General features: G+C 42.8%; 2 protein-coding genes across 2 annotated transcripts in view; one reads left to right on the top strand and one right to left on the bottom strand.

The window, feature by feature from the left end:
* Positions 1–13,931, top strand: part of ZFYVE26 (zinc finger FYVE-type containing 26) — a 47,399-nt gene extending 33,468 nt beyond the window's left edge. Inside the window, 12 exon segments of the mRNA XM_064424253.1 lie at positions 447–568; positions 656–876; positions 1,455–1,602; positions 2,730–2,939; positions 3,739–3,954; positions 5,926–6,123; positions 6,412–6,614; positions 7,470–7,611; positions 8,173–8,232; positions 9,488–9,670; positions 10,470–10,514; positions 11,575–13,931. Coding sequence (XP_064280323.1) covers positions 447–568; positions 656–876; positions 1,455–1,602; positions 2,730–2,939; positions 3,739–3,954; positions 5,926–6,123; positions 6,412–6,614; positions 7,470–7,611; positions 8,173–8,232; positions 9,488–9,670; positions 10,470–10,514; positions 11,575–11,784 — 1,958 coding nt within the window. The 3' untranslated portion in view covers positions 11,785–13,931.
* Positions 13,932–14,738: 807 nt separating this feature from the next.
* Positions 14,739–22,956, bottom strand: LOC135303055 (retinol dehydrogenase 12-like). Its single transcript, XM_064424291.1, has 7 exons — positions 22,825–22,956; positions 22,093–22,211; positions 21,152–21,307; positions 20,776–20,880; positions 20,097–20,306; positions 18,179–18,368; positions 14,739–16,295 (listed from the first exon to the last, which is right to left on the bottom strand). The coding sequence occupies exons 1-7, from the start codon at positions 22,902–22,904 to the stop codon at positions 16,193–16,195; spliced, it is 963 nt and encodes a 320-aa protein (XP_064280361.1). The 5' UTR covers positions 22,905–22,956; the 3' UTR covers positions 14,739–16,192.
* Positions 22,957–22,962: the final 6 nt, after the last annotated feature.

Here is a 22,962-nt window from a genome sequence, read left to right on the forward strand (position 1 = left end):
CATAGAGGTGGTTAAGTCAATTTACCTTTTCTTTTACAACTGTTTTTTATTTTCCCCTTCAAGCTGAAACCCACAGGTCTCATATTTACAGTTCCTTCCTGCTCAGAAATGTTTAATAAATTGCCTAAGGGGAGGATAAAGAGGAAAGGCTGCTGTGCTTGATGCCCAGTAGCTTAAGAGTTAAAAAATAATTTGAAAATATGTTACTGGAACCAGTTTTTGGTAAGAGTGACAGTAAGTTTAGGTATGATGTGGCAGCCTGATGAGAGAAGGAAATGTTTCTGTGATGTGTGCTGGACATGTGATTCTGGCAGGAAATGGCACAGTGAGAGGACTATAGATGACTGTTTTTTGAGAGATAGGAATGTTCTGCATTACGTGTCCTTAGCTGGGCTTGTTGCTTCTTGTGCAATGATTTTTACCGGGTGTTTCCTTTTTTGCTGTAGAAACTTCTAATAATGAATATTCCACAGTGGTACGAATACCCAAGGCAACTGAGCTTGAATGGATTTTTTCCCTGAATGAGGAGGAGAATGAAATTGTACGCAGAGAATTTTATTATGAGCAGGTGAGGTTGTGAGAGTGTGCAATATAAGCAGTTCACTGGAGAACTACCTCAATACCTATATTTGTTTGTCTTTCCTCAAATTGTCAGGCTCCCAGCTCTTCCTTGTGTATTGCCATCCTTAGCCTGCACAGTGACAGCATAGTGTGTGGCCACCAACTGATAGAACACTGCTGCAAGTTGTCCCAAGGGCTTACTAATCCTGAGGTGGATGCTGGACTCCTCATGGACATCATGAAACAATTGCTCTTCAGTGCTAAAATGATGTTTGTAAAAGCTGGGAGGAGCCAGGACCTAGCTCTCTGTGACAGGTGACTCTAATGAGATATTGATGAGGATGTATTGTGGTACTGTCAAGAGCATTATCTTTTTTCATTGAGGAGTGGAGGTGGAAGGGTTACTTTGTGTTTGTACTGTGGACCAGTTTAAGTGGGAAGTTTATAATGCAGGAATATGGGAAAGTTCAAATAGGAGAAGTTCTAGTAATATGACTAGTTAACAATTACTGAGAGAATTCTCTTGACTAGGAAGAAATGATTCACAAAGATGCGTACATACCTTACTTATGCTGTTGTGTATCTGCTTTCAATCTGTGTTTTAATTCAGGATTTTAAACCAGTGCTTCCTGAGAATGAACATTTTACACTTCTTCATGTTTTGTCCTACGGAGCTTGGGGTGGCAGGTGTGATATATGAATTTCATGTGCCCTGTTTTGCTGGTGTCTTCAGTCAGCATGTTACACTGAACATGGCAAAGAAATCCTAAACAATAATAAATGCTCTGAAGGAATAGTGTGATGGATAGAGAAACCTGATGTCCTAAGAGTTGTCTTTGCATAAAGTTCTTTGAAAGTGATAGTGAAAGCATATGTATTTGCTTAACCTCTAGCTACATCAGCAAAGTGGATGTGTTGAATATTTTGGTTGCTGCTGCCTACCGTCCAGTGCCATCTTTGGATCAGATCCTTCTCCCAGCAGCAGTAACAAGACTGAGAAATCAGCTTTTGGAAGCAGAGTACTATCAACTAGCTATAGAGGTAACACCAGTGGAGGGATGCCAGTGTTAATTCTTCAGTAGTGGCTTTTGTTTTCCTCCCTCCTGAATTCAGATGGATATGATGTGTGAAATAGACAATATTTAAACCGTTACAGACTGAGATTAAGCTTCTAAACATGGAAGAAATAATTTTCTGAACACTGGAAAAAATTTCTGAGATGGAAAAGTCCTGCTGTGGAGCAGGCTGCAGAAGGGAAGGATAAGCAGCCTTGTTTCCTGGTACAGTTAAGATTGGAATGGACTAACTACAAGGAAGTCATTAAATGGGGGAATCTTGCTGCCAGTAGAAGAGCTGAGCCACCCTTTGTGGCAGGAGTTTATCTGAAGCTTAAATGTTAGGTCCTATTTGTCTGTAATCTAACAGCAGACACTGGTAAGGCACCACTCCCAACCATTTACTTGGAAATCAGCAGTGTTAACAAATCTATACATCAGAGCTCATCTCATGTGGTTTATCATCATCTAATCCTGCTCCCAGGATTTTGTAAGCCTCTCTTTTTTGGCATTGCTCTTTGTTAAATACAGGATTATGATACTACAAATAGTATTAGGATTTGTTAAGCATTAATAAACAGCAAGAATAGATGACCTATTTGAACAGGAATAGTTCTGTTTGAAAGCAGCTAAAAGAGCTTTAGGTCTACTAAAGAAAATCAGGAGTAAATTTTATCAGCAAAGTTGTGAGAAATAAAAAATATCTTGGCAGTTCATCAGGCATCTTGTGTTGCCTTTTTTAAAACCACAAATCTGATGGTTTTAAAACCATTTCTGCTCTGTAAAAATCATCTGCTTTAGAAAAGCAGATGTGAAAATGTCCTGGTTTAGAACTCATGACCTGAAATTTCCCAGATAAACAGTAGTTTAAACTTACACAATAAAAAACTTTTACATTTGGAGATCATGGGTGTTTTGGTAGTTGGCCTTTTGTGCCAGTAATATGGAAATAATCAGCATGGGAGTTTTTGTATGGTTTTTAGTTGTTTGTTTTTAATGGGAGATGTGCTCTAGGACAGGAAAGGTCAGAATCACAGACTGTGTGATAAGCCATTTTTCCTATTTGCTGTATGGGGACTGTGTTGTAATATTAACAAATGATTTTGAATTTAGGTTTCTACAAAATCTGGATTGGATCCAGGTGGAGCATGGCATGCCTGGGGCATGGCTTGCCTTAAAGCTGGAAATTTAACTTCAGCAAGAGAGAAGTTTAACCGATGTTTAAAGCCACCCATGGATCTAAACCAGCTGAACCATGGTTCAAGGCTGGTCCAGGATGTGATACAGTACCTGGAGTCCACAGTGAAGCCAGTACTCATCACAGTAAGAATCTTAAGAAATTATGGTTTAGTATACATCTCATAGGAATGCATGGTACAATAGCAGATGTTAGGGTGTTTATTTTCCTTCTTGTCATGATTGTGTATTGCAAACTGAATATTGTTGAGAAATTTGTTAGCTGTTTCATCACATTGAAGTGGTGCCTGAGAGATTGTAGGATTTTTATAGCAATTTGGGAAATACTTTGTGGAGGGAAAATAGGTTGTACTGGATAATGTACTGTTACTACAGAATAAGGAAGGTAAACTCAATCCCAGCAGTATTTTGTAATGCTGCAGTGATGCAATTTTTCTACTGAAACTCTGCTAACTTTACAGAAGTTCAAAGAGAGTTTCAAATGTTTTCCCATTCCTCTCATCGAAAAACACTACTAAATGGTTTGGGATTCTGATTAAGTACCAAAAAATTACTTTTTGTACTAAATAACTGCAGAATCATGATGATGAAGGACCAAGTACATATTTTTGGAGAATAGAAAAGCCTCTTTGAACTGGGTTGTTGAAGTAGCTTTTGACACTGAAATTTTTTTTTTTAAGTAAGCCTTTTATCTGTCCTTGGAGGCAGCTGTGCTGGGTACAGCAACATCCAGCATATCTGTTCATAGCAAGGTTCCAGTCTAGTGTTTATAATAAGCATTGCTGGATTCTCACCCCTCTGAAGCAATAACTATTTTAAAAACAACCGTAAAGAAAAATACTTCAGGGCTGAGTGACAAGACCTGTCTGAGAAGATGATTTTCTCTTGCTGATCACTTACCATTGGTTCTCTGTGTTAATGGTAGGACGATGATTACTTTGCCACGCTGAGGGAACTTGAAGCAACACTGAGAACAAGAAGTCTGTCTCTGGAGATGATGTGTGAGGGGAAGATTCAACACAACAGCTATTATCAGGAGTGCTTGTTCTATTTACACAGTTATGGCACCAATCTGGCAATAATAAGCTTTTACATGAGGCATGACTGTATGAGAGAAGCACTGCTTCACCTGCTAAATAAGGTGAGTAATTCAATTTTCATCACCAAAACTGAAATTTGAAAAACAGCAATGAGCATCATGCAGTGTTTGGGTGGCTTTCTGCACAGGAGTTTGCTGAGGTCTTGAAATGCTGTTATACAAGCTATCCAGTTTGATATCCAGACTATCCAGACAGGAATTCAGGGAGGCAGAAGAATAACACTGATCTTTACAGATGTAAAGAGAATGTGCAGATTTGGTTCTTTTTATAGAGGTCCTGCATCAAGAGCACTTTGTCTTTTTTTCTACAAAGTTGAAAACCTGCGACTGTTGTCATAGAGTTCAGAAGAGAGAAGGGAAATTTTGAATTCCAGGGTGCAGATAACATTAGACACTACTCCCCATCCCTGTGCCTGTGTCTCGTGGTATTGTTTGTTGAATCAGATCACCTATGGCTGCACTTCTGTAACCATTAGGAATATAAGGGAATACAGAGGACAGAAGTCTAGGGAACCCAACATGTAGTTTCCAGCTCTCCTGTAAGGAAACTGCATAATATAAGATGACTTAAGTATCCCTGGAATAAACAGTTCTATTGGTGCTAAACTACAGTTAAATCTAGAAATTATTCCAGGTTCTTATTAAGACACTGAGGGTGCTTCTTAGGAAATGTGAATCCATTATATCTCACCAGCTTGTGAGAGTGTGGTGTTTCCTTTTCTAAGTTGCTGTGCTTGTGTTTGAATTACAAATTATTTTTTTATTATTTGAAATAACTCTTAATGAGAATGTACAACTTGAAAAACCAACTTCCATTGTCTTTATCTGGTTATGAGGTTTGTTAATAGAAAATTAAGTTGCCTTATCCTCTCTGCTTTCTCATTGTACCATCAGTCATTCTATCATCTTACAGTCATCTGCATATTGAATTACCTTTTAAAATTTATCCTTTACATCAGTTTAAATCTGCTTTTAAAGAAAAGTTGCATATTTTTACAAAGTAGGTGACATAATTTCACCTCTTAAGCAGCAGACTTGGAAAATACTCTAGACAGACAATTTGATGTGGAAGTTTTTGACAAAGAACTGGTAGTAGTCATACAAACCAGAGAGGAGGGTTTGTTCTCCTAAAGCTGTAAGGTACTAAGCTTCTGACTAAACATTTTGCAGTTGGTTGTTTGGAGACATTTTATGTGTACAGACTTTGTCACTTGCATCTTACTCTGAGATAAAAAAAAAAAAAATCAAAAATTTCATATCAGGCCTTTGAAACATTTGTGGTGGCCCTGTTGACACATGTTAATGTTACTGTGGAAAGAAGCACATGTGACACTGCATTTGCAGACCACAGTCAAGAAGTCAGGGGAAGTAAATATCCCCCTCAGGTCACTACTTGTGAGATTTCATCTGAACAGCTGTGCCCAGTCCTGGGTTCCCATGTACAAAACAGACACTGTGAAAGTGAAGCAAGTCTAATTGAAGGCCACTAAAGTGTCTAGAGGCCTGAAACACCTGATACTTGAGGAGAGTGATAGAGCTAGCTTTTTCCTGCTGGAAGAAAAGGCAAGAGAAGATCTGTGTATGCTGTTTTCAGCTACCAGTGGGTGATTGCAGCAAAAATAGAGCCGTGCTTATCTCCTGTGTGCCCAGTAAAAGGGTAAGAGACAGTGGACACAATTGGCAGCAAGGGAAATTCCAACTGGATATAAAGAAAAAGGTTTGGGGTTTGTTGTGGGTTTTTTTTGTTGCATGTTTGGACACAGGACCCGGACCACAGGAAGGTTGTTGAATCACTCTACTTTGTCATGCTCAGAACTTGACTGGTCCAGAGCAGCATGACCCAACGTGGAAGTCATTCTTTGAGTGGTGTTTTGAACAAAATAACCCCCAGAAATCCCTTCCAATGTCAATTATTTATTAATTTTATGATCTCTGTCACTTAATATGCCTTTATATTACATAAGGAGAATAAACTGCAGAGGCTTTGCTTCAAGCAACTTTCTGTTTGTGTAGGAATCCCCATCAGAAGTGTTTATTGAAGGGATCTTCATTCCAAGTTATGAAAGTGGAAAACTGCATATGTTGGAGAACTTGCTGGAAACCATTGATCCAGGATTGGAAAGCTGGGGAGTCTACTTGATTGCAGCCTGCAAATACTTGCAAAGAAAGAACTACTACCATATTCTGTATGAACTGCAACAGTTCATGAAGGTAAGTGGAGGGACAGTGCCATCTCTTTCAATGAAATGCTGAATACCATCAGACTTTTGGTTATTTACTTTGGTCTAAACCTACATGCTGGACAAGTATATTTTTGCCTCTTTACAGTCTTAGTAAATCCTGAGCCTTACTAAAGCTGACCTGATCCATGTCATGGATCTGGCACATTTTATTAAAGAAAACAGAGCTCTGCCTGCTTTGTGTGAGCCCTTCAGTGCAGGCAGTGATTACTGAAGGTGAGTCCTGTGTCCATCTTAGTGGTGAGTGCATTTCTTCCAGGATCACGTCCGTGCTGCAATGACCTGCATTAGATTTTTCACTCATGGAGCAAAGTCTTACACTGAACTTGGAGGAAAACAGATGTGGCTTCTAAAGATCAAGGACCATCTCAAAGTCTATCTGCAGGAGGTCTCAAGAAGTTCAGGAAGGAAAAAAATGGCATTCACTTTTCGGAAGAAAATGTCTGCTACAGATGTGTCGAGGTATTTATAAACAAGAAGCTGAGTTAAGGAGAGGTGAAATTCAGGCTTTAGACTTTGGGGGTTTTAGGAGTTTCATTTAAGTTGGCTTTAGCTAACACCTACTGGTTGTCCTTGACCCAAATCTGCTTTTATGTGGTTACAAGTGTAGATTTCCCATCAGTTTTTCTCCCCAAAAATCCAAACCAGGAGATTGGCAAAAAAGAATCTGTATGTATATCAGACTACCCTCCTTCAATTTAAAAAAACAAACAGGAACCCTACAATGCATAGGCAATTATACATCAGTCCATAAGCATATTTTCTTTTTCTCTTCTTTTCCTCTCCAAAAAGCAAGACGCTTCGTAGTGCTTCACTGTCTACTGGGGCTGACTCAAAACACTGCACTATGTACAAGCTATAGGTGCCTGAGATAACTGGATTCCTGTGTTCAAAAGTCAAAGTGTAAATTTAGACTGATCTCTCTTGTACTACTTGGGGGTTTATATATTGGTTTTCTTATGGGCTTTTTTCTTTCTTTCTTTTAATCTGGACTCTTAACTTAAACCTGGAGGGGTGTGTGTGTGATGAGGTGAAAAAGCAGGAACAGATATTTATTTGGGGATTCAGTTTCTCTGGCTCACCTCTTTGAAATAATGTGAATAGTTGCTCATCTTCAGCTTCTGATGTATGTTAAGTGCACAGATCTGAAAAGTAATATTGCTGCAGACTTGTACAATGAACAAAGTCAAAAAGCAACTAAAATAATTGTTTATAAGTATGACTTCTTTTGAAAGGTATTGAAGAAATTAGTTCATATAAATAATAATTGACACTTTCCCTGTTACAAAATAAAGTCAGAATTTTTTGGCTGTCTAGGCACATCAATACAGTTGATCTGCAGATGGAAGTAACAAAGTTCCTGCATCAGTGTGAGAGCTCAGGAACCTCTCAAATGACAGACTCCTCTTTGCCCACACTCTTTGGAAACAATAACATGAAAATGGATGTTGCTTGCAAGGTACTAATTGCTATTTTAAACACAGCTCTATTTTTCATCAGCAATACTAACTTGTAATGCAGATTGAAGCATTTTATGGTTGAAGCAGTTTCTTGTCATTTTTGGGCAGGTTATTTACACATGAATGCAACCCACCATTTATCGAAAATTCATGTTTTTCCTCAGAGTAGCAGAGAATGTGTGAGAACTTGTTCTCTTGAGGAGCTTGTCTCCTCAAGGTTCAGATTTTCACAGGCAGAGCATCCAAAATACAAATAGTAATATTCCTTTTGTCTGTGCATCCCATTATATTTGGAAGCAAGGCAAATAATGGTATAATTTTAACCATTCTTAACTTTGGCTCATCTCCATCTGTAAATTGCCTAATGTCCCTTGGGGAAGCAGTGTGTGACAATAGACCCTATAATTTGCTGTACTTCGTGGGATGGTGCTGTTTTCTGTTGAAGTAATGCATTTTATTTTGGCCTCTGGGCAAAATCTGAATTTGCATTAATATTATTTAACTGTATATAATGAAAAAGGAATGTGCATTCCCAGACTTGTCTATGCCTCTCTTTTCAGGTCATATTGGAAGGCAAAAACATTGAGGAGGGGTTTGGGATTGCATTTAGAGTTCTCCAGGTATGGAAACTTGATATAACAAGCAATATTAATGCAAACTAACTCCTGAAAGCAGCAATTATTTAAACAAAAGTCTTTCCCCCACCCAAATGTATTTTAATCCCCCCAAAAGCAAAACTTAAGAGAGAAGTAACAAGTTTAAGTCTTACATGTCCATGTATTTGTGGAAGCTTGTTAAAGAAATTAAGATGCTGTTTCAGTAGGACATTTCCAGAGTAATCGGGTCCTGCAAAGGAATGAAATACAGCTTTTCCTTTGCTGTGCACCTTGTTCAGTGTCTGAACTCTGGCAAACCACACTCACAGATGTGTGCAGAGACCTCTCACGTGGTACCTCTCTGCAGTTAATGACAGTCATGCAAAGAAAGTGAATAAATAAGGCCAGGGGTGTCTCTGTTCTATTCTCCTGATTTGAGACCACAATTAATTAACTGGAAACTCTCGCTGGGGACTCTCATTCCTCATGTCTGGGTGGAAGTTGAGTGATTATCAGTCAGCATTGCTTATGAGCCTCTAAACTCTTCTGAGTGTTTCTCATCCATGTAGTCCCAGACAGCAGAGCAAGGCACTCAGACAGAGATGGCACACTGAAAGAGTATTTATGGATGTGGCAGGCCCTGCTCCTTCTTTAGGTCAGGATGTACAAGGCAGTACTCCTGTTTGTAGGGAGATGGAGAGCCTTAGAAAAAACAGCCCTTCAAAGCAGCAGCAGCAGCCACTACCTCCAGTAAAAATGGAGCAGTGAGTCCAGCTGCCTATCACTTCCATTTCCATCCTTTTTTTCCTTTACTTACTCATTGCAGGAGCAGTTCATAGCTTTTACCATCTGTTCTCTCTTGTGGATGGTGTCAATTGCCTTCTGTTTGGGGTATCCAAAGGGTGACTGCTGGTGGGGGGGGCTGGAGAAATATAGTGGGAATGTGCTAAGTAAGGGAGAGGTGGGTAGGAATCTAGCAAAGAGCTTTTGCCAGAAGAAATAAAACTGGTTTTTTTGCCACTCCTGAAAAGAAGGCAGTAACAGCACTCTTGTTCTTAAGGAGGATTGATTTTTACAAGTCTGGTTATAAAAAAAGCCTTTAAGTCAACCCTGAGCAGTAGTGAGTGGAAAACCAGGGGCTCCCAAAACAGCTTTGACTTTTTGGAGCATGGTTTGGTATTTTGTCCTTAGGAGAGACTGTCTCAGTTGTGTAGACCCCCTCTGAGAAAACCTGCTGAGAACATTCAGTGTGTTGCTCTGATGTTCCAACTACCTCTAGGACTTCCAGCTGGAGGCTACAGAAGTGTACAGCAAAGTGGCCAAGCAGCTGGTGAAGCAGCAGAAGTACAGCGAGATCCGGCAGCTCCTGAAGTGTGTCAATGAGTCTGGAGTGGCAGCAAAAAATGATGGGGATAACATTATCCTGAACTGTCTAAATGAGTTCAGAAACATTCCTGCTGAGGTAATTCTGTCCTGCATTGTGTCCCTTTTGAAGTAAAAAGGATATAGACCATACAGGCTGCAGGGAAGTGGGGTGCCTGTACTGCTCTTTGGATGTTCTGGCTCCTTGCTATGGCCATAGCTGCAAGGTGGGAGTGCATGGTTTGCCTTGTACAAGATACTCTGAGAGGAAACCATAAGTAGCTGTAGCAACTGCTACCCAGCACTTCCCAAATGGATACCCCGGGGGGGACAGAGCATTTGCTTCACAAGATTCCTGTCAAATGCTGCTGATTGCAGCAGGAGGTGTTCCCTTCAGTGAGGCTTCCCTGGCTAACACAGAATGTGTGGAGGCAGAAACCTCCTGCCTCCACAGGAACCAATTTTTTGGTTCCCTTTGCCTGCCACAGTGTTTTTTCCATCCCAGTGAAGGAAGGAGATGCACTCTGGTAGTTCTATTAATTAGATTAGGGGATGCAGTCCACTCTTTGGGACAGGGTGGGCCATGGGATAACTCCTGCTGGGATGGGGGGAACCTACAAATTCATTTCATGCAACATAAGCCATGTCCGTGAGAGACGCAGTATTCTCTAGGGATACTCCCAGAGATGGCAGGCTGGAGAAGCTGTGGGTAAAGGGAAGACTTGGAATTAGTATTTTTTTTGTATTTTCTACATCTGCAACTCTTGCAGGTGGGACAGTCTAAGCATCTGCTGTGATCTCAGCAGGTCTGTCCACAGGGGTTTGATCTCTGATGGAGTAAAGTTTTTCAGAATATTATTACTTAAAGTGTGAACACCTTTTCCCTTCTTTGGATACAGGATCTCGATAATCTGATTCAGGATATGGACAGTGATGAAAACAAGGTAAGTAAAAGCACAGTAGCAAGAGCTGTTGAGCTGTTTGCCCAGTCTTGGTCTGCAGCTTGCAGGTTCTTTTTCACTGTCTTCTCTCTCATCCTCATGCAAATAAGATTTTTGAAGGCTACTTCCTAGATTGTAGAAATCACAGTGAATTCCTCAAGGCCATGGTGTTTGTGACATGAGTAAAGCTGTGACATACAAGTATCAATTGGGACTACCCCTCAAATGTCCAGTGAGGACTGGACATTTGTTAGAGTGGGAGGAAAAGTATTTCAGAAAGACACATTGGTGGGTTTGTTGGTTTGTTATTCAGCCTTTCACATAGGTGCACACAGGTTTCTAGTAATGGCAGACAGCTAATGATGACCACTTCAGCTTATTGTTTCAGGATTATACTGTTTCTGTGGTGATCAAGAGTTGAATGATAAAACTTGTCCGGCTTCTGATAGACTTTTTCTCTTAGAGGAAATTAAGCCTAAACTAGTTTATTTCTTTGTTGGCCTTCATACCAGCCAGCCAAGACAGTGGGGAACTGTTGATGCCTGTTCATAGAAGTGGCTGTGACTCAGCATTTGGGGATTGTTGTAGATCCTGAGTGGCATAGCTGGGAATAAAATCTAAAGATATTTGACAGTCCTCTGTCTGCTCTGAATGACAAACTCACTGTTGTAGGCAGATTGAAAAATAGGCTTTTAATTCTGCTTTTCTGTAAGTCTATCACTGAAAGATAGGAGTTGTTCCAGAACCAGCAGTGGAAGAAATTCTAGATCCAGACTCTTTGATATCAGGATACTGTAATTAATGCACAAGATAGGATTTGTGAGAGTAATTTCATGGTCATATAGTAAAGGAGTGTCTACAAGACACAGACTTAATAAAATACACCTCTTTGCCCATCTCTTTCACTGGGAACTGCTTCATGCCATGCTGTGTTTGCTGATGTGCTGCTGCTGCCTCGTACAACCCGTTTCTGAACTGGTTATTTCCCGTGAGTCCTTGCTTGAGCTCGTCCCATTAGTTTGCTCCAGCGTTCTGACCAGGCCGTGCCTGCCTTGTGCTTCAGATCCAGGCGTACACGCTGTGCAGCAAGCTGCGCTCCGCGTACCTGGTGGCGGTGCGGCAGGAGAAGGCGCGGGCCCTGCAGCTGGTGCAGCACGTGCGGCAGCTGGCCGAGAGCAGCGGCGACCACGTCGTCAAGGCCATCTGCACCCAGTGGCTCTCGGTGCACCAGCCCAAGGGGAGAAATCGGCTTCCCCAGGGCACGAGGAAGTAACGTGTAACTGACAGCACCATCCTGCTGAAGGAGAAGGCTTCACGACGGCTCAGAGGTGTCTGCTTCAGCAGCCTCCAGGTAAAATGGAACTCTGTTGACTGATGTCGGTGGCAAATGGATGCTGCTCATGTGCCTCTGGTGAAAGGAAGGGAACTAAATTACAAGTGCCAGTCCTGTATTTTGACAAACAGTCACTACCTCAGGGTGTTTTTTGGTCTCTTTTTGATGGGGGGAGGGGGGCAGTTTCAAACTGAACAAGCAAGGATTTAGGTGTATGGAAGAGAGCACTTCTGTTTCTGGCTTTAGTTTTTGGATTTTGTTGGCTTTTAATTTTTGGGGGGGTTGATATTTTTTGAAAAGCACTGGACTTATTTTTAATCCAGAAAACATATGTAGAGAGGACAGAAAAAATTTATCAACTCAATGTAGCCTAGAGTATAAAATTTTTGTGATGTTTCCTGAAAAATTTTCAAGATTGGAGAGTTCTTCTGTTTCAAAGACTAAAACACAGATTTTTTTAAGCCTCCCGACAAATCATTTGCTACTTTTTTTATTCCTCCCTGCCACCCACCCAATACAATGTACCCAGGTTTTTTTAGCTTTGTTGAAAAGGTAGGAACTGATTCTTTTGGCAGATTTGTACTTACCAGTCACACTGTGTGATGTGTGCCATAGATGTGGCACTTTGGCCAGTGCCAAATAGATGAATGAAGTTATAAAGAGCATATGCTGTAAGGGGAGTACAAAGGGAAAATAAGCTTTAAAATAGCTGAAAAATCATGTGCCTCTTTCTTTACTACGGTAATACCCCATAAATCATTGTGATGCAGCTTTATGACTGAATAGTTGACAGTAAACTTTCACAGTTTTTCATCAGGTATGGCAAAGAATAAGGATAGAGCAAGCTGTGGCAAAATTAAACAGGTGGTCTGTATCCCTGTCACATAGGGATGTATTTATTAATTTATTACCAGCATAATTTGTTCCTGTCAAGTTCAATAGAACACCAAACTGGACATGCCCTGTATTGGTGGGTTTTGCTCTGGTAGTGTTAGGTTGATTGGCTTTATGAAAAAAAGCAGCAATCTTTGTGCAATGTCTGTGTTCAAGGATGCTGAAAAAAAGTAGCTGCTTCTCTGCAACTAGTATTGGGACATGAGAAACGGGCAAAAATGTGTTAGACAGTAGTAGGACCTTCAAAAAAAAAAAAAAAGAACAAAACATGGCGTTCCCCAAGAGTTTGTGTTTGTTGTTTACATGTATTTCAGCACAAGAAGTAGGAAAACTAATTCACTTTCTTCTTAAAAAGTTGTTTACATCAAAAAACCAACAGGTTTTCTGAAGTGTAATGTAATTGTAAATAGTTTTAGTACATAAAATAATTGAGACTATGAAGTAAGAGTTTTGCACTATCCCCAAGCTCACTATAATGAAAGAACAGACTTCCATGGTGTTGGAAAGGATTTGGTCCATCTTCTTCAGGGTTTCAAGAGCTCACACAAACACCTCTCTTTGGAGGTGCTCTGCTCTGCTCACTGGAGCAGAAATGACCACATACAGCTTTCAGAATCCCCTGACCACAGATTTCCATTATCTCATTAGTGAGCAGTACTAATGAAAGCTTTTGTTTCCTTGGCCAGACTGACCTAGCTTTCCATCAGCTTACAGCCATCAGGCTGATCCGAAAACGTGACACTACCTATGGCTTCAGTCATTTTTAAATCTCTGATTATGGGGAGGAGATTTTGCTGTGTGGGTATCCAGATCTGCATTGCTGTAATGTTCCTGTTCTGCTCGCGTTCCTTCAGCTGCAGAGAGCACTGGGAGTGGAGTTTGCCATGCAGACCCTTCAGTTCCCTACCTGCCTTTCTTCCTGACCTCTTTGCACTGTACCTGATGCACTTTATATAGTGTTTGGTGTAATTTGATGTTCTTAACCTGGAATTGTAGGGATCTTTCTTGTACCAGCAGAACTGGAATTTTGACCCTGATTAATTACATTGTGTCATAAATAGTGCAATTATCAAGCGGCTTTGATTTTTTGAGCAGGAAAAAGGGATTGAATACTGCCAGTTTAAGAGAATTTCTCTGTTACTGACCAAGGTTTGTTTACAACTAAAACAAAAATAAAGTATTATGACTGTTAATGTATTTTCAGTTTATTTTTTATCTCAGCAGAGCTAGGATTCTCTTTCTAGATCTGCACTTTGTTTTTGGCTATGCTTAGTGGAGTAATTAGAAGTGGGGGTAAATGTTCTGTCAGGCCAAATTTACGTGTTACTGAGTATTCTCAATATTTAGATCAACTGGAATGTCACAGCTTTAGAAGTCCCCCCAGCAGGTAGGTAGCCTAGGTAGTTCAGCCTCATGCGTGTACTCAGTAATCCTCTTTAGGGAGATTTGCAAGTTAATCTAACTCTCCCTTACAAGCCTCCCTTTGAGACAGCTAAATGAGCTTTAGTTTCCTCATTTTTTAGAGATCAGCTGAGAGGTATAAATTACTTGCTCAAGGTCAAAGAGAGTGGATGTATGTCTATGGAAATGTTTATTTAATATGTCTTCTTTTAAGTCTACAATCAGACTTGTTTGAGAAGTGCATTGACCTGCAAGAGCAAAAATATTTCACACCAGAGACACTTTTTTGCTTTTATAAGAAATGGCTTCTCTTGCTCCTAAAGCCACTGTCATGATCAGAGAATGACACAGAGAATGCAAGCCAAAGCTCCTGTGGTAGGTAACATCCTACTGCTATATTATAGTTGTGCATCTAACTTCATTATTTGGATGCAGCATAAAGAGGGAGGGGGGAAAAAAGTAGAGTGACAGGGAGAAACACAAAGGGACTTTCTAAAATGTTACCTGGACTGAATTCTCTACATTAGTGAGGCAGGTGCAGATAACAACAACACCAAGTAAACTGATTCAGCATTTCTGAAAGAAGATACGGGGTCCTATTGTAAAAGGAAAATGGCTTTATTTAGTATTGCTCAGAGGTAGCACAGGACTCATCTGCATAGACAGCATCCGGACAGGAAGAATTAAAATTAACATTGGTTTTCCAAAACTGGCAGTTGGTCACAGTGGCAGGCTCATATCCAAGTCCAAAAACTTCCAGGCATTTTTTCAGAAGCAGAAAATAATTCTCTGCGCTGTGGCACTTGGTTTCTGACTGCTTTCAGAAATAATCTCTGATTATGGATTGCACTCCAGCAATTTGCACTCACATAGCACTGGAGTTCCAAGGGAGCAGTCCCAGCTCTTTGTGGCCTGAGCCAGCTGCTGTGTGGAAGTGCAAGCTGTGTGGTCCTGCACGGGCAGGCTGGCAGCCTTGGCTGGCAGCCAGGCTCTGCCTGCCTCAAAACTGCTGGGCAGACAAACATAAGGATTTCTGTGCAAGTCTTACCTTCCTGTCCTGGAGCCAGATTGACCGTAATACCAAGATACCCTGCCTCAGCTATTTAGCTCTAGGAAGTTTGGTGTCATTTAAAGCTAAAGTCTCAACTGAAGATGTTTAATATTTTTAACATGGTTGAGATGTTCCTTATTCATTCTGCTTGTTTTCTAGGTTCTAAAGTCATTTAAAGTGCAGCTGGGGGGTTTACTGTGACAACTTTTACACTGTCTTTGTTCGGTGCTTCACAAGAGAGATGCTGATTTTTGTAATAACTCGCCTGTGCACTATTGCAGCCCTCCTGAAGCTTTTAACCTCCTAGTCATCTGCACCAAAACCTGGGTTCTCAGAAGATTTGTCAATCCCCAATTAACCTACTGCAATCAGTGGATATTAAGGGGCACGATACCTCAGTAGCTAGGGTCCAGCTTCTTACAGAGCATGCAGAGAAAGTGATTCCATGTAAAAAACTTTACCTAATACTTGGCACAAAAAGGCCATGACCGGTTTCTGTGTGCTAGAGAGTATTTGTATTGCATAACTTTCCAGAAAATCTAATATCCCAAAGTATTTTTGCTCTGCCAGTTCAAAGGGTAGGAACTGAAAGTAATCTCATAGATCATAAGTTTAGAGTCCTACCTTATTACTATTGCTGTTAGGGAAAGAAACAACCAAACTTTATTTAAAGTAATTCCTTGTTACGTCATAATCTAAACCTAAGACTGCAACCTCCCTTTCTATTCTAAAGCCAGAGAACCATAGCCTTGAGCTGCTGTGTGAGATAACAAGCACGTTGCTCCCTGCATTGGTGCTCTAATTCTCCAGCTAGGAAGAGGGACTGATTGCTTACAAATCTCAATCCTTAAGTGTAATATTCCAGAAATTCAAATTACGTTGTGCCCACAGAGCCATCCTTAGGGCAGCTGAAGTATCAGTGTTCTACGCTTGAGGTCTCTCAGCAGTGCTGTTCCCTGTAGAAGCTTTGCTGGGCCCAGCCAGGGACACTCTTGGTGCTTCTCAGTCCCACTGGATGCCAAGGAGCTCACAGCTCACACTCCAGAGCTTCTTTGCTGTCTCATCATCCCGACCACGTGGAGATACGTACGCTGGCTGGCAATCACTGTAAGAAAAACATTCTTTTAATTCTTTCAAGTCTAAGATTTCCATCTACATTAGTACACTGAAATGTCTGTATTAAGATTAGGGAGTTGCTCTCTATCAGCTTAATTCAAGACTAGTTCAAGAACGGTGGGAGCTATCCAGCAAATGAACAAGGCTTGGTGCTAAGCCACCATGAGAGATTTCTTTCCAACTAGCTGGGGAAGAATCTTTCCCAATGGCACCAAGAACTGGCAAGCAAGTGTAGCTCTATCTGTTGTCTCAACTCTTAAAAGAAACCCTACTAGTGTGCATTCTCATTAATACCACTAAAAAGGCACATAAGACTCCAACCAAGCTCTTCAGGAGCACGTTTCCTAAAAAACACTGCAAAAAAGTCACTCAAACAGCCCTTCATTCTAAACAGTTTATCCCACTATATGCCCAAGAATAACACTGTAATATTAATTTATGTTTACCCCCTTTCCATTATCATCTGAACTGTGGCTCCTTTCTTCTCAGCTCCTCCAATCAGAAAGCACTCAGTCTGGAACAGAGGTCCTGTGTTCTCAACTCTAATGCTGCAATAACTTGGGAGTTTAAGAGCACAGAAGAAATGGCATCTTGTAAGATTTCCATTTGGCTTAGTGTTTATAGATGGAGTCTTTAATATTCCTGAAATGACTGGTGGACTCCTACCTGTCCCACGCAAATTTTTTTCTTAATGGCCACACTTGTGTTGTATACTCTATGGCCTGGAAAGTGAAAAGGATTCCAGGCTAGTCTAGTGTAAATTGTGAATTAGTGTTGAAGTTTTTCATTTCCCACCAGGTCCAAAACTCCTTTTTTTAAATTAGTTTAAATTCTACCAATTTTCTGTACTTTGGGACATCAATGCTACATTTTTATCCTAAGACAGCCAGGGAAGACTTAAGATGTGTATTTATATATTCAGGTCTGACTAAGATGGTACTAACTCCCAAATGAAGATCAGGTGATGTCATTACAGAGACTAATCTGGTCACAAATCACAAGAAGAAAGCTCCATAGAGACACAATGGCTCCAACAGCATCCATGTGAGGGAGAAAAAAAAACCACCCACGACTTTTCATATTTACTCCCAAAAAACAGTATTGTTACAATGTTCTACATGCAGTGGGAAGCTGGCAGACATATCTGTGGGAATCTGTTCAAATAGCAGTCTTCAAATATAGAATGATGATGACCTGAAACTGCTCTGGGCTGTGGTTTTGGTGATCCGAAAAGGAGAACAATGTAGGGTCCTGCAGTAAGTCAAGTAAGTAAAACAATAACAGGTTTTGTAATGGGAGCTAAACAAGACCATTTCCATGACAGTGTGACAAACAGCCCAGCAAGAGTCCCTCCCAGCTGGTGGGTCTGTCACACTGGAGGATAAAGTTATTTAGTCACATGCTGGACCTGAAAATTTCACCTGTCCCTGCAGCTCCACCAGCTCTCTCAGCTCCCTGAGAGGAGAGGCCCTTCTGCCCCAGTGGAGTAAAACTACGAAGGGAAATGAAGTGGTCTTCCCAGAACTTACTGAAGTGACCTAATTAACTACACAGTTCTACTGAAGAGTGATTTTCCCCAGTGTTAGGCAGGTCAGCATTAGAGCTCTGGGCATGTGACTGCCATTCCTGCACTTGGAGTGCATTAATATTTCTAGCACTAAAGGACATGCTATTGTATGAAGTGTTGCACAGGTCAGATGTTTCTTCTAACATCATTGCAACTGGAAGGGGTAATGCTCTATTTGTCACCCTCAGTCTTACCAGACAGCCTCTTACCTGGTCCCTTTTTAATGAGGAATGACAGTAAGTCCCATATTCCTCAGCCAACAAAGTTGCCTTCCACAGAGTATCACTTCATCAGCTTGCACCCACCTGAAATACTGTCCTGTCACAGACTCCAGCTCCTCAGCTACTGCACAGTAGATACTGGTCTGAGCTCCTTCACAAGGCGTCTTCAAGAAGAAGGAGAATATCTTCCACAGCCAGGTCATTACAAATGAGTGCCGCACCAGTTCAGAATAGACAGACCCGGGATGGAGAGCGTTTGCTGTGACTTTAGTGCCTACGGCAAAATAAAGTAGTCCAGGACAAATCTGCATGGATCAAAGTGTCTTTAAAAGAAGGGTAATATACTCCTCAATTCTACCTGTAGATATTCTATAAGTAGCATTGGATACAGAGAGTAAGTGAAGTCCTCTGTAGTTACTGCATGCATACTGCATGGATGTGATGGATACACTTGACCTCTTAGCCAAATCAGCAGTAGTTTGGTACAGGTTCCAAAGAAGATAAAGGTCTGAGTCACAAATGGTCTAGAACTCCTCTAGGAAATCCACAGAGGCCAGTGAGTATCAGCACACATGCATTTGGAACACCCATCAGGCAGTTAACACAAGTAGCACATGGCTTTTCCAATACTCTTCTATCCAGGAACAAATAAGGTTGTGGATGCACTGAGTCTCATGTACCTTTCCCACTGTATGTAATTTGAAAACAAGCCAACCACTCCATTCCATAAATGTTACAGCCTAAGTAAGCCTTCTCTGAGCTCTCCCTGGTAGGAGATACGACTTCAGGGTGACAGTTTTCCCTTGAGCTGGCTCACCTCTCAAGGCTGCTCCTCAAAGCAGAGACCTTTTACCAACAGCAAACCTTTGGATGAGCCCAGCTGAACCTCAGCGCAAACTGCAACTGGACAGCAGGTAACTCTCCCCTGGAGTAGAGATGCCTCTCAAGGTTTGCGATTTCTTACCTGAGACTGAGAGCCTTCCTTAAGCAAGGCAGAGAGGCCCTTTGCTTGCAACAAATCATTGGTAAGTGACTGATTGCTGAATTAATACTGAGGAAACATTACTAGTCCATGTAGCTACTCAAATTATTGAGAGCTAAGCTCCCTAAGGAGTCCATGCTGAGCCTCATGATTCAACAGGAGGGTCTTCCTTACACAGTGTGTTTCTAGTCCTGTGTGAATTATTCTAACTTAATTCTAAATCAGTTTTCCTTTGTTTTTTATTTCCATGGAAATAACAGAGTGAACCTTGCCATCGTACTTTGTTAAGTCACTCTTTCATGACATCAGGTTAAAAACACTTTTGCTAATACCTTTGGTAGTGATTCTTGAAGCAGTTTTAATCATTCATCCCTGGCACTGGAGCATCCCCTGCTCCCTTCTAAACACAGGAGTCATTATGTGCCTTCTGCAAAACAAAGTGCTAGAGGGCCTGAGTGCTAAACCAGCAGTAGTTTCCAGCAGGCTTTTGAGAACACCTGCCTCTTTTGACTTACTCTAATAGTAATTTCCTGGGGAAGACATTGCTTCTGTTGTAGTAAATAAATACTACTTAAGTTTATGAGCTGGACTGAATGACACAGCTGTGACAGATGTTGTGACTTATAAGGTACTGTCTAATCTTATACTTGTTCTATGGGCCACCAACCTTTAAGGCAGCTGAGTGTGCATTAGGTTTTCTATTGGAGACTGCAGTTGTGGCTCTGTTTTCAGCTTCCATCCACAACTGTCTGCGTGGATGCAGCTAGTATTTAACAAGCACCACAGAAAAATGAGATAAATTCAACTGTACTGCTTCTACCCTGTTGTTGTAAAGACAGTCTGTGTTGTAAGTCTCTGGGTTCCACAGACAGGAGATATTTTCTTCCTGCAAAGAGCTCTCAGTGACATTTTCCTCAAACCATCCAATTTCTGCGTAGACGATTTGCAGCCCACTCTCCCCATCCACGGTGCTCAGAAAGCCAAGCAGCCGAGCAAACACCTGCCTGCCTCTGCACTTGCCTTGCAGGCGCCTGGCCAGCTCGCGGGTGAAGAGCACGTTCGCCAGTTTGCTGTGACAGTAGGCGAGGCCGCGGTTGTAGCTCTTCTCACCATGGAGATCGTGGAAGCGGATTCGGCCTCCGTGGTGAGCCAGTGAGGACACGTTCACGATGCGGGCTGGGGCACACTGCTTCAGGCGCTCCAGCAACAGGAAGGTCAAGAGAAAATGACCTGGGGGGAGAAGAAAGGTCATCCTTCTAGGAACGGTGCTCCTGCTTGCTCATAGGTGGTATCTTACTGCTGTCCTCATTTCAAGTGCAGGAAAAAGAAAATTTCTGTTAAATTCCCCTGAATTAACAGCTACACTTTTTTGGGGCCTTCAAGTTCTGCTCCTCATTTTCAAAAAGCTGGAGCTGTCATACATTTCAAAATGTCCCAGGTAACACATAAAGTTATTTAAACTTGATCCACGATATGCAAATACACCACATTGCATCTCCAGAACTCTGACTCTGGCCCTCCATCCTTCCTGTAAAAGGAAGAATGAGGAAGAGAAAATCTGAAAGCAGGATTTTCCTTTGGCATTTTGCAACAGTGTTTATGTTAGAAGAAGATGATCTTTAAGGGCAATTCCAACCCAAACCAAGCTGACAATTCTGTGATTCCATATTGAGTGCAAACATGATTCCATTGGCCTTACCAAGATGATTGACTCCCAGCTGCATCTCAAAGCCATCAGCAGTCTTGGAGTAAGGGCATAACATTACCCCAGCATTATTAATGAGAATATGAAGTTCCTTCTCCTCTGCAAGAAACAACAGACATCATTAAACAAGGAAACACAGAATGCAGACAAGAAGGTAGCACAAGTCATCCCTTGCTGTCTGACTTGCAGTCACATCACCTTAAAAAAAGGATATGTCTTCTACCACAAACTAGCTCATGGCCCCTGCTGTGAAGCACAGTACCCAAGAGGTATAGAGACAAGCAGGGCAGGGATTTGGCAATGGTTAGAAGAACAGACAGCAGTCCTTGGTAAAATATTCTCACTAAAAAGAAGAATCTAGAGACTGTACCTGCTAGAAATTTCTCAGCAAATTCCCGGATGGACTTCGTATCAGCCAAGTCCAGCTTTTTTGCAATGACTTCCTGGTTCCCTGTCTCAGCTCGGATTTCACTGGCTGCAGCTTCTGCCTTTGCTGTGTCTCTGCAGGCAATAATTACCCTTGCACCTGCAAGGAGGGGAGGGGGGGAACAACAGGAACTGAGATCACTGGAGCACACTGGATGATCAAGGCTACAACAAGCAGGCTGACCATGCCCAGCAATTACAAACAGTATATTGTTTCTTTAGAGAACTAGCATCAGTCAGGGGGTGGCTGGAAGAGACAGTCTTTCCCACTCAAGTGTGAGTTACAATCCTGCTGAAAGATGATTTCAGACCAGGCACATGCACATCTTAAGTGCCTCTGTCCATATTCTCCCAGGTCAGGAGTGCATACAACACTGATATGACAGGGTTGTTATCTGCCCTATAATGGGAACATCAAGCCAGGAGCACAGAAAGGTGATGGATTCCAGCCAGAGCAATTTCTAAATGGATTGTGAACAGGTAGTGTAATCTTCTTACCAGTTAGCCAAATGACATTTACATCAAATTAGCTTGAAACATAACTAAAGCACACAGTGGTGGACCTGTGGCATTTCCCATGTTCATACAAGCAGAGTCCAGGAATTTCCCCAGTCCTCTCAAATCAGTTGCAATGCAACACATTTTCATATCCCCAGGGCACATTTTTGGAGTCCAAGCAATGAAAACAGCTGAGGAACTGCGAACTTGCACCTCAGTGGTTACAGCCTCTGAAGGACAGCCCTTGGGCTCTCTGCAGTAACTCTGGAATCCAGTTTACTTCAATGTAAGCCTACAACACGTCTTCCTTAAGTCCAGAAGGGGCTACTGCCACAAGGCACAGCCCCTCCGGCTGCAGAGGCTGCCTGCTGACGAGACTGCACTTGCCTCTTTGCGCCAGGTCTCTGGCGGTCTCCTTGCCGATGCCTGTGTTGGCTCCTGTGATTATCACCACTTTCCCCTCCAGCCTTGCCGTCGACTTACACCGTCCTCCAGCGACATACCGCCTGCAAGAGGGGAGGCACCAGTCACTTCTGCCTCCTTAGCGGGCCCCGGCCGGGGCTGAGCACCCAGACCCTGGGGGTTCGCACCAACACTCGGGCTCACCGCTGCGCCCCGGGCCCAGGGCGTCACGGGCGCCCTCAGCAGAGGCGGCTGCTCACAGCCCGTGGTGACCGGCACAGCGACAACGCGGCCCCAGTCCCCCGCGCCTTGCGAGCGCGGCCCCGCCCCCGGGGCCCGCCCCGCCCGTGCGTCAAGTGGAGCCACGGCTCCCATTGGCTGCTTCCGCGCGCGCCGGGACCTTTTGTCCAATGGGCCGCGCAGCTGCGCCCTGAGGAGAACGCGGGCCCCGCCCCCTGCCGCGCCTCCGCGAGCGCGCCGGTGCCGGGACGGAGCGCGGGGAGCGCGCCGGGCGGTGCGGAGCGAGCCCCGGCAGCGCGGCACGCGCCAGCCCGTCACCGGGGCGCTGGGGCTGGGCAGGCCGGAGTAACCGAGCCCAGCGCGGGCTGCAGAACGGCATTCCCGCTGCTCACACTCCCGCCACACGCGCACACACACACGCGCGCGCCGCTCTGCGCGCCTACGCGAAGGGCAGGGGCTGCGCTCGGTAAGACGCACCTGATGTAGGGCGCTGCCACGAAAAGAAAGACGGGGACGGAGACGGCGGCGCCCAGCGCGGCTTCCCAGCAGTTGAGCATCGCTGCCGCCAGCTCCCCGCGCTCCGCCAGCGCCCGGCCCCGGCCGCCCCGCCCCGCC

The sequence above is a fragment of the Passer domesticus genome, chromosome 6, assembly GCF_036417665.1.
Source record: "Passer domesticus isolate bPasDom1 chromosome 6, bPasDom1.hap1, whole genome shotgun sequence".
NCBI classification, from domain to species: domain Eukaryota; kingdom Metazoa; phylum Chordata; class Aves; order Passeriformes; family Passeridae; genus Passer; species Passer domesticus.

Bases quoted from the DNA above. Each gene is read 5' to 3' on its own strand.
- LOC135303055 (XM_064424291.1), bottom strand. From the start codon at position 22,904: ATGCTCAACTGCTGGGAAGCCGCGCTGGGCGCCGCCGTCTCCGTCCCC. The intron at 20,881-21,151 runs GTACAGTCTCTA...TGTTTCTTGCAG, and splicing joins TGCTGAGAAATTTCTAGCAG to AGGAGAAGGAACTTCATATT. The intron at 20,307-20,775 runs GTAAGGCCAATG...TTCTCCCCCCAG, and splicing joins GCTGGGAGTCAATCATCTTG to GTCATTTTCTCTTGACCTTC.